Source organism: Eucyclogobius newberryi, unplaced genomic scaffold, assembly GCF_026437365.1.
Source record: "Eucyclogobius newberryi isolate DKJ021-1_F unplaced genomic scaffold, fEucNew1.0.hap1 SCAF_17, whole genome shotgun sequence".
NCBI classification, from domain to species: domain Eukaryota; kingdom Metazoa; phylum Chordata; class Actinopteri; order Gobiiformes; family Gobiidae; genus Eucyclogobius; species Eucyclogobius newberryi.
In genome coordinates this window covers 13,187,675-13,197,690 of record NW_027315801.1, presented here as the reverse complement: position 1 = coordinate 13,197,690, position 10,016 = coordinate 13,187,675, and the positions used below count along the sequence as shown (strand labels likewise).

At 39.1% G+C, this 10,016-nt stretch overlaps 1 protein-coding gene across 1 annotated transcript; it reads right to left on the bottom strand.

Annotated features, from left to right (window-relative positions):
- Window positions 1–1,033: 1,033 nt before the first annotated feature.
- Window positions 1,034–8,389, bottom strand: coq10a (coenzyme Q10A). Its single transcript, XM_072449233.1, has 5 exons — window positions 7,786–8,389; window positions 6,241–6,390; window positions 5,266–5,458; window positions 4,345–4,446; window positions 1,034–3,821 (listed from the first exon to the last, which is right to left on the bottom strand). Exons 1-5 carry the CDS (start codon window positions 7,923–7,925, stop codon window positions 3,654–3,656), a joined length of 753 nt encoding a protein of 250 aa, XP_072305334.1. The 5' UTR covers window positions 7,926–8,389; the 3' UTR covers window positions 1,034–3,653.
- Window positions 8,390–10,016: the final 1,627 nt, after the last annotated feature.

Here is a 10,016-nt window from a genome sequence, read left to right as displayed (position 1 = left end):
CTCCGGTTTCTGGAGACATTTCCTCCTGGTTTGTTTGCACTGGTTTACATTTTAAGTCAACTTTATATTGTGCTTTTCATCCTACGCAATTGTAATCTGCGAGGTAGAGTTGGTGTGTCCAGGATCTATCAAGTTGATTATTTTAATATCGTTGCCACTTAACAATAAAGATGAATAAAGGTAGATTGAAGGTGCAGTACGTAACCTTTCATGTCGTGTGCCTCGTCTCCATGGAGATGTTATTTCTATGTCTGGGATATTCCACACAACTTCAAACTTCTTCTATCTCAATCTGTACTCTCCTCCATCAATTACTTTAAACGTATTTAGGCTGCATTTAGTCAATTACAACAAAAATTGTATTGCCAAATAAAAAATACTACATACTACAAATACCGGCATTAATCTCATAATATTCAGACTTTAATGTGTAGACCTCGGTTCATAGATCTACATATCTGAGCCAGTTTCCATGGTAACAATCATAATAATACTACATCAAATGCCAAACTGTGAAATATTCCATGCGAGAAGCAAAAATATCTCCACAAAGACGAGCAGGAAATATTACGTACTGCACCTTTAAGGCCGCGTCAGACATCTGTATACGCCAGATGCCCTTCCATCTACAACTCACATGACTTCTAGAGGGCAGAATGAGTCAAGGATGTGGTGACAAAAATAAAACTGACATTGTGACATCCATACCGGGAAGTACTAAAAATGTGCCAAATTTAACCATGACATTTTCACTGGGACATTCACAGGGTCAGAAAAAAGTCAAGATCACTAGAATAATAAAAATAACTCAATCATAAGGCACAAAAGAAATCTGATCACTAACCACAATTATTCTAAAACAGCGCTTTCAATCTTGGACATTTTTGACATATTCAAATGACCTTTTTTCCATTAGTTATAACAGTTCGAGTAATCTGATAAACTCCAGAAATCAGATATTTGTTGTACATTTGAACAAAGCCACTCAAATACATTTAATTACTATTTTTTTTAATTGGATTTAACACTCAGTTTTCATCACATTCTTCATGCACCAATGATAAACTTTTCATATTTTATTTCTCATAGTATTTGTTTTATAAGCCATTTCAGGATTTGCGAGGCTGGATTAAAACACAATAATTCTCATTTCCTCAATCTGCCCATTTGTACTGATTATTAACTTTGGCAATATATCCGACACTCAAAGATAAATTCCTGACTTCCCATGCGTCTAAGGCAATGCGTTATGACTTTAAAATGAAGCCCCACATAAAAAACAAAACCTCTGTTACATTTAAATGTCCATGCACCTCAATAAATATGCACAATGAAAAGAAACACGTGTCATTTCACCACAGATGGCGAACGACTTATTCTACAGCCGAGTGCGCGCTTTCCGATCATAATTTGAGTTTGTTTCGCTGAAATGAACATTATTTTATTCTGTATATGTTTTAACTGTGGGTCGACGATGTGCCACGAAGTGAATATCCCAATATACATGGAGCCAAATCACATTTTCGATCAAACTGGAGGTCACTGAAGTGAGAAGCTGCTAATTCTGACATTGTTATTTGCAGTTTCGTAGTTATCGCAGTTTGAACAGTCAGAATCAGCAAAGACTAAAAATCTACTGGTGTGTTTTTTTTTTTTGTATTTAAAGGTGCACTGTGTAACTTTTCCAGTAGAGGGACTGCCACTCGCTTGTGTCCACAGAGATGTGTCTATTTTAATCTAGCATTTCACTTCGTTCTCTTTTACACATACTATTCATTGCCTTTTGTTCCACGATGACGGAAATGGCACTTTTCGATTCTGATTTGCCTTTAACGCTCCACAATCTGACATTAAACAGGTGCAGGTCAGATCTGTGGAGAGGCGACACCGCTCACAGCAAGAGGGCGTGTTTTAGGTGCATTTTGAGCAATAATATAAACGCCTCTAACGGAATACATGCAAGACAGATTTGTTTAATGCCACAATGCAGAACATTCTGAGGTCGTCAAAAGTATCGGAAATCAGATACTATGTGATACTCAAGCTAGTATCGAAACTATTCAATAAATATAAACAATGTGACCTTTTGTGAACACTAATATCTATAATAAAAGAACGTACTATTATTTTGTGTTGGTATCAAAATTGTTATTCAGAATAGAGTATAATCCTTTATATTCGAGTTTGAAATGTTAGTATCGCGACAACTTGACAAATCCGGCTGTAAAATAAGACATTATTTAAAAAATGGCCATTCAAACCTTTCAGACCAAAACACAAACGCCTCACAGCAATAACAATTGTCAAAAATAAATCTCTTTTTCCCAAATATAATATTTTCCCCTCGAAAAATGTCACAAAAAGACACTTTTTCTCTTTCTACGTGGCACATTTAACAACAATAAAACACTGTGCATGTAACCGCTGTCGAATAAATTAAAAGTATTTGAAGCTCGCAACAATGACAACTGAAATAATGAAAGGGATTTGCGACTTCTGAATATTATAATGTGCCTCTAGTGTTGATATATTTATAAAAGGTGTCTAAAGTGTAGAGCAGCTTCTTTCCTGTCACAAAGAGGTTCTCAAACTTCAGTACGCGAGTTACATCTTAATTTAGTGTGAAACTATGTTTTTTTAGTTCTCGCGCCGCTCGGAAAGTCTTACTTTGTCTTGGGTGGGAGAAGTTTGAGAACCGCCGCGGTGAGTTCAGGTTCAGCTGCGTTTGTAACATTTTACGCAGTGTTTTTACAGAAAAAACACATGGAATATTAAGAAAAGGCTGCACAATATATTAAGAAACTACATCTGCGAATAGGACGCGGCTGATGCTTTTCATCAGACTTCAAATGTTGTTTTCACCCACAAAACGGAAATGTGGGGAAATTTTGAATGTATTTTAATCATTTCACATCTTAATTTAGAAAGTTTGAATTTAGACCAGTATTTATAAAGAAATGATGACGAGTTATGAAATTTCGATTCGAATGTAACCTCTTCCTTTATTAATCGTCAAGCTGAAATCAATGGATTTGTCGTTTAAACCGTGACATTTTGATTTGTACTAAATTTGACTCAATTTGAGTGAAGCTTGAAGACACTCACATTGTTAGCAAACTACTTTAAGAACAGATAGCGACAAAAAGAAGATTTAGTTTTGAAAATCGTGGTAATGATTATCGAGCGGATTCTCAGCATCAAAACGGAGGTGGATCATTTAGTACTTGGATAACTCTGATCCTGAGGCAGACTTTCCAATAAAAAACACACTAAATCTACAAGTTTCCAGTGTCTTTTTGGCGTCAATTGCAACGATGGAGTCGCCGCGATGTCGTTTCAGCTCTTACATGTATTTAAAAATCTGACATGTTCTCATATTGTGCCGCCTCGTTCAGAGAATACGACTATGACGCATCCTTTTAGCGGAGGTAGAATCGAACAGCGCTGACAGAAGTGACGAGGCAGAAACAGACTACAGAGCGGATGATTTCCAGGTCCTACACATTTATTCGCAGCTACCGGATCAAACAAACTACGATGACGGCTTAAACGAGTCGGTCCACGTGCGCCCAGGAGCAAAGGAGAGTGGTGGTCAAAAGTTTTTTGTTTTTTTTAAGGCCGGTAGTTGTGGAGGGTTTTTTGGGCAGCGGCGCTCACGTCTGATGGACCTCGTGAAACATGAGTTCTCGCGGGATCTGAGTCTGAGGCCCGAACAGTTTAGAGGCGCGGCGCTCGAACGCAGCCACGTTCTGCTTCACCACCTCGTCGAAAAACATGGTGGCCAACTGGGAATGCAGCAGCGAGCGGAACTCGAAGGATATCTGGAGACAAGCACAGGAGATCAGACCAGAAAGAAGGGATGAAGGGATGAGTGCGGGGGAAATGTCAGAGATGCGATTAGATTTGTTATTCACGTTTGATCTGTAGGATTTGACTACATATCAAACATATCATGCTTTTGTCTGCCATTTTGTTTGTACATTTTACTTTATGTACACATTTTATACAAATATTAGCATAAAAGTTCATTCAAACGTCTACATTTCTCAATGGTGTGATCAGAGAATTGCAGTTTCTTCCCAAATCTTAAAATACATTGGCAAGAATCTTACACTAGACCCAATTGTAATAAATCAACATATTAATAACAGGAAGTGCAATACCCGGGCTAGAATAGACTAAATGAATGGATTAATGTAATATATTTGACCCAAAGTGCAGACAAGGTTGTAAGTTGCATTTACGTCTGTAAAAACGGTACAATAAAGTCACAGTTCATCCCCAAATCTCCAGCGAACTCATTCCAGGCCGCGTTGGAAGGACTAAAGGCTGCGTGATACTTACAGAGAAGTCCACGGTGCATGTGCGCGGGTAACCAGGGATTCCAGGACTAAAACGCCATATTGTCTCCAGGTGATTGAACAGCTTCCCGTCGGTGCAGACAGCCTGAGGAGACCACATCATTAGACTCACGCGTTCAGGCAGCTTCACTTCCCTCCTGGTTCTTCGGCTTTATTAGATTTCAGCCTAGCGCGAGTTACATGAGTCATGTTTTGTTTCATTCAGTTTCCCATGTGGATTACACAGACTAAACTTTTTCTCTAGTGGCACTGTTTTTTCCCCTTATTTAGTTATGGGTCTGGAGTCTCAAAACAAAGTATTCCTCTTCTGTGGCATCCCAAAGACCCCGTTTGTCCAGAAATGTGTGACTGTGGTCAGGAGGGACCAGTGGACTTACAGAAATCACTCCAGGCTGAGGCTGAGCTGCTTGTTTCAGGTCGTTAGCAGCTAATGCTAATGTTACTTTACACAATATTGTCATTGCTAATAAACGTTAGCCTACTCGCACACAGTTTTAACAAGTCTAATTTCCAACTGCCTGGGTGTTATATTCTTCGATCAGACACAAAGTCCGTAATCTTGAAAGCTCTGAGGGCGTGTGGACGAGGAAGAGCAGATGGAAAAAACAGTGAAGATGTTTCCTCACTGTTTTTCATGACTATCTAACAGTGGAGAGGAAACAGCATGTGGTGACGTCAAAATGGCAGTGACAACAAACAAGTCTTGTGACTGAAACCCACGGATACAACTGCCCATTGAATTGCAGAAGAGCGCATTTGAAGCACGTGTAGCGATGCCTGGGACTTTCTCTGCGTTGTAACAGTGGGTGGCTACAATACCTTTCTGGATTTCTCTTTTCACTCGCACAGACACAACAGACTCCTCTTTTTACATGAAATATCAAGAGTTAAGACATGTCCTTACTTTGACTAGATGCGGCCGGACGTTGGTGATCATGGACGTGTATCTCTCGACCACTGGAGGAAAACCCACTTCTAACTGGGCTTTGGCGTGGCCCGCTCTTTTCATTATGGTCTGAGACTTCTTGCACCAAGGGACAAAATGCTTGTAATCATCGACATTGGCGACGACATCGTACATCTCCTGCATAGAAAACCTGCACAATAAATAGACAGAGATTGTAAGTGGAGGTGTTAATCCATGTTCCAGCACATTCGTGATGCATTGAGCTCATCAAAAATAATATATCCAAGACATTTTTGTCAATATCGCCGCCCCTATTTGTTTTGCTATTATTTTTCTTCAAGAATCTAAAATAAAATGTTGAATATTCAAAAAGGCAGCTTGAAATGGAGGTGGAAACGTGCCATTTACACTGAGACTATTTTTAAATAGTGTTATTTTGTTTTAGTTTTAACCTACAAATATTACACCATTTGGTTTGTTAATCAAAATACACTTAAACTACAGAAGTATTATGGAGGATTATAGAATTTCTAACCCCTACACTTTTTACTCTAACCATACTCTGCGTTCTCATTGTTAAAGCACGAGTAAATAAATACTGGAGAATACACTGTGCCACTCAAGACGTTTTCATGTCGACAGAGGCAAGAAAATGAACTATAATAAAAACGTCTATGCATTTTAAGAGTAAAATAATCCAGATTTGTATGAACTTTTGTATTTTACAATCCTCCCAGCGCAAAGACGACACTGCACACATAAAACGGGCTTCACCAAATGAGAACTGCTATGTAAAAATCAAGTACAGCACATTTAGAGATAAAAGTTGTTCTAACAAAGCTAACATAGTGTGTCACGGTGAATAAATAAAACACTAATGACCTTCTAATAGTACAATAGCCTTTCTTGCAGTTCTAGTTAGACTTATTGATAGTTACACTGTGACAGAGCGTGTGTGAACGGCAGAATTACCCCAGTATCCTGCGCTCGGAGTACTCCTTCCTCTTGTTGGTGAGGCTGATGAAGCTCCGGCTGTGTGGAACCGCCGACATCACGTCCCGCTCGTAAAAACAAGGCACTTTGGGAGTCCTGGTCATTAGAATCCCACACGACGACAAATATCTAGCACAGAAAAAGGAGGAAATATTGACTTTAAAAACAAAAAAAAGACATTCTAGAAAAAGCGATCGGCAGCAGCTCGTGACAAAAACAAGGGCACACACTAGGTCTTTGCAGCGGTTTACAGTAAATAATGACAGATATGGACGGACACAAAAAGGCTCTGTGTGGAGAGAAGCTGGTCATTTCTGAAATGGCCCTTTACGCGACTAGAAAAAACATTGGAATTTGACGCCTTTAGTTTAGATTGTTCACTGGAAATCCACAACTTCTGCTGAAACTGGCACTGAATGTGTCTGATTCAATATATTCAAGTTAAAGTTCTATGAAAAACTAAAACAGATTGGCAAATATTTAAAGTTATTGCTGTGTTTTAGGTTATATTACATAATTAACAAAAAATACCTATAGTGTTTAGTTGAGTTGGTAAAAGTTAACAATGAGGTTTTTTTTTTTTTAAATCAGACTATAACAAAACGAATATATAAAAAATGCTCCTCTTAATTGATATAGTTGTTGTTTTATTTTGATTTGAGGTGGATAATCAATTAATCAGAATAATTAAAGTAATTGTACAGTAATAGTATTTTGTTTTTTGGTATCTAAACTTTAAAACACATGCCAAAGATGCTTTAAACAACAGCAGACACATTATTACTCAAATGTCAAAAAAAGAACAAACAAAATTCAGTTTTTCATTATCAGTAGAAGTCGTCAGTCTCCATATTTCTACCTTTATTTGCTTGATAATGTATTTAAAACTCACTGTATAAAAGAAACAATCATTTTTATAGTGACCAAAGAAAATGATCGTCAACTGCAGCCATAATATTACAATGGATTTTCTTTCTGGATACTTCTCACTGAAACATCAAATTAACAGCAAAGTAATTATTATAATTATTACTTTTAGGGCATTCGATTAGTCATTTGGACGATTATTCAGTCAACCTACATTTGTATTACCAGTAGTCGACTAATTACTTGATTACTAAAGTGAAAAAGCTGAAGATTGATTTGGGAGTGAAACAATCTCCCAAATCAATCAAGTGAATCATGAGTTTCATCTGCCATTTTACAAATAAATACAGTTTAAGTACTTTTCTGTATAAATATAAATGCAGTTGTTGTCATAGATAGATCCTTAGTTTTGAGAGCTTTTATTGGCACTTTCACTCTCATTTTAGTGATTGGCAGGACGTGTCTTTGGTCGACCACAACTCAAGCCCGTTGCACAGCATGAAAATCTGCCACACATGTCTCTTTTACAGCCTTATACATAAGCACCATTTTCACTGTGGGTGACAGACTTTAACCTCAGCACGTTGAACACACTTTCATGCTGCTGTTGTCATTCCTAACGAGCACAAATGTTGTAAATATTGATCAGTTCTTTACCTGATGTGCTGTTGTCTCGCGCATCCTCTTTGCAGCACTGGTCGTGTGGCGCGAGGAGAGCCCACAGTGGCAATCTGAAGAAAGTCACTCAACGTCCTCACACCCAGGGGCAGTCTGCGGGCACAGGCTGAAGCTGCCATCAAACCAGAGGCTGCCCAGTTCAGTCCGATGAGGCCAAATGATCCCCGATACCAATAGTGTTTCAGTCCTAAAGAGACTGCGCGCTTCAGTTCCGCACAGTCAAGAGTTACAGCGACTCGGTTGGACACTCAACTTTGACTATTTGGGACTAGTGTCAACAAAACTAAAACGGACTTGTTGCGTGGCGTGACTGTTGTTGGTGTTTTTCCGCCGTTTTCAGATTATATCTACGATGCTAACAACGAGCCACTTAGCAATGAGTGCGAAGAAACACGACGTCAACTGACAAACCTGCCACTTTTACATATGTCCATTTTTACTTCCCTGATTTCTTCTTGAGATTATGAGGAAAAATGCCGTGGTAAAAACAGTGTGATGGTAGTATTTAGGTGTTGAACAGACGACCTTCTGCTTGTGCCGGTGTCGGACAAAGGTGCTGCTTCAGCGCAGGTTTGAGCCGAGTGTGGATCAAACACACTGCCACCTGGTGTCGAGGAAGTGTAACTGCGGCTAGTGACGAGACCGTGGATGATGATGATGATGATGATGATGATGATGATGATTCTTCTTCTTCTTCTTCTTCTTCTTCTTCTTCTTCTTCTTCTTCTTCTTCTCCTCCTTCTCCTTCTCCTTCTCCTTCTCCTTCTCCTTCTCCTTTAGACATTATCCTTTAGACGCGCATGCTCTTCCAAAACACTGAAACGTAATTCAAAGCGTTGATCGCGTTACTTAGATGGTTCGTGAAGCTTGTCACGTGACTCAGAATCACTGTAGGATGAAGTCTGGCGGTAATGTACATGGATGTATTATATTATGTAATGTAACACTTGATACCAGCCGCCTAAAAACACCACAGAAGAAGAAGAAGATTCAGACGTTCATGAACCGCTGTTGTTTCACGGGTTTTTCACTAGGGGCTTTAAACAGACCACAGAACAGAGTCTGTAGCAAATCTATGACTCTATGAAGTCTCAATCAGTAATAAATTCATGATAGTCACATCCTCTAGAGTTTGTGTCACTTTTTCTTGTGTCAAGAGCTGCCCTGTCCTCGGATTCTCCAATGTAAGAGAATAAATATACTGCATCCTCCACAGAAGGGAAATGTTGGCCATGTAATGTAAACACAGTTGCATCAATAATACACACAACTAAAAAGTGATTTTACCATAGCACACAGAATGGAGTTCGAACCACTGTGGATGTGGTAGTACTACAACATACCACCAGATGTCACTCTGGAGAACAGTTTGGTTCAAATGCTTTGCTGTTTCACGAGGCTTCACTTTGCCCATCACTGTCAGCAGGGTCACTTCACACTGGAGGGCCCCAAGGCAAGTGGCATGAGAGATGGGTAGAGCACCCAAATTACTTCAAGATTAAACAAAATCAAGTAAGATACAAAGTAGTGGTTCAAGAAATTACTCAACTGACAGTAAAAAAGTAGTTGGTTAAAAAACAAAATCATATCTGAAAGTGCAAAAAAAGAAATATTTAGCTAATTTTAAGCTTTTGTCACTTGTGGACTCACAGTGGGACGAGTAATACAAACATTTAATCAAGTAATATACTGCGGTACACTTCAAGTATTTAAAAAGTGTATGTAAGAAAAAAATGTAGGTAAGAAAAGTGCAATTTGTCAAAAAGTCACTCAAGTAAATGTAACTAACCACCTCTGCATAAATGAGCCTTAACTGGGGATAGATGATGATGTTTAGGGGATATTAATTTTTGTTTTATTTGTAACTCTTTGATTACATTAATGTGGCATCAATAAAAAGTGGTACATTCTCTCAATAAGTCAGGACAGGTGGTCATTGTACATATGTGGAGCATGACCTGGATGACCTGGATACCTTGCCACGCCCAGATCAATCTGAGGCAAAGCCGAGGTAAACAGCCCTTGTATGTCTATAGAGGACAGCTCTGCAGTTACCATGGTAACTCTTTTTCAGGAGCCTGTGAGGCCAGCTGCCCTGGGGCACACTGATGGAAGCAAGACTGCTAATCTGCACCATCAGCCCCTCCGACCAGCATCAACACCCACTCACACGCCTACAAGGAAGAGTGGACGAAGTGTCTTGCCAACAG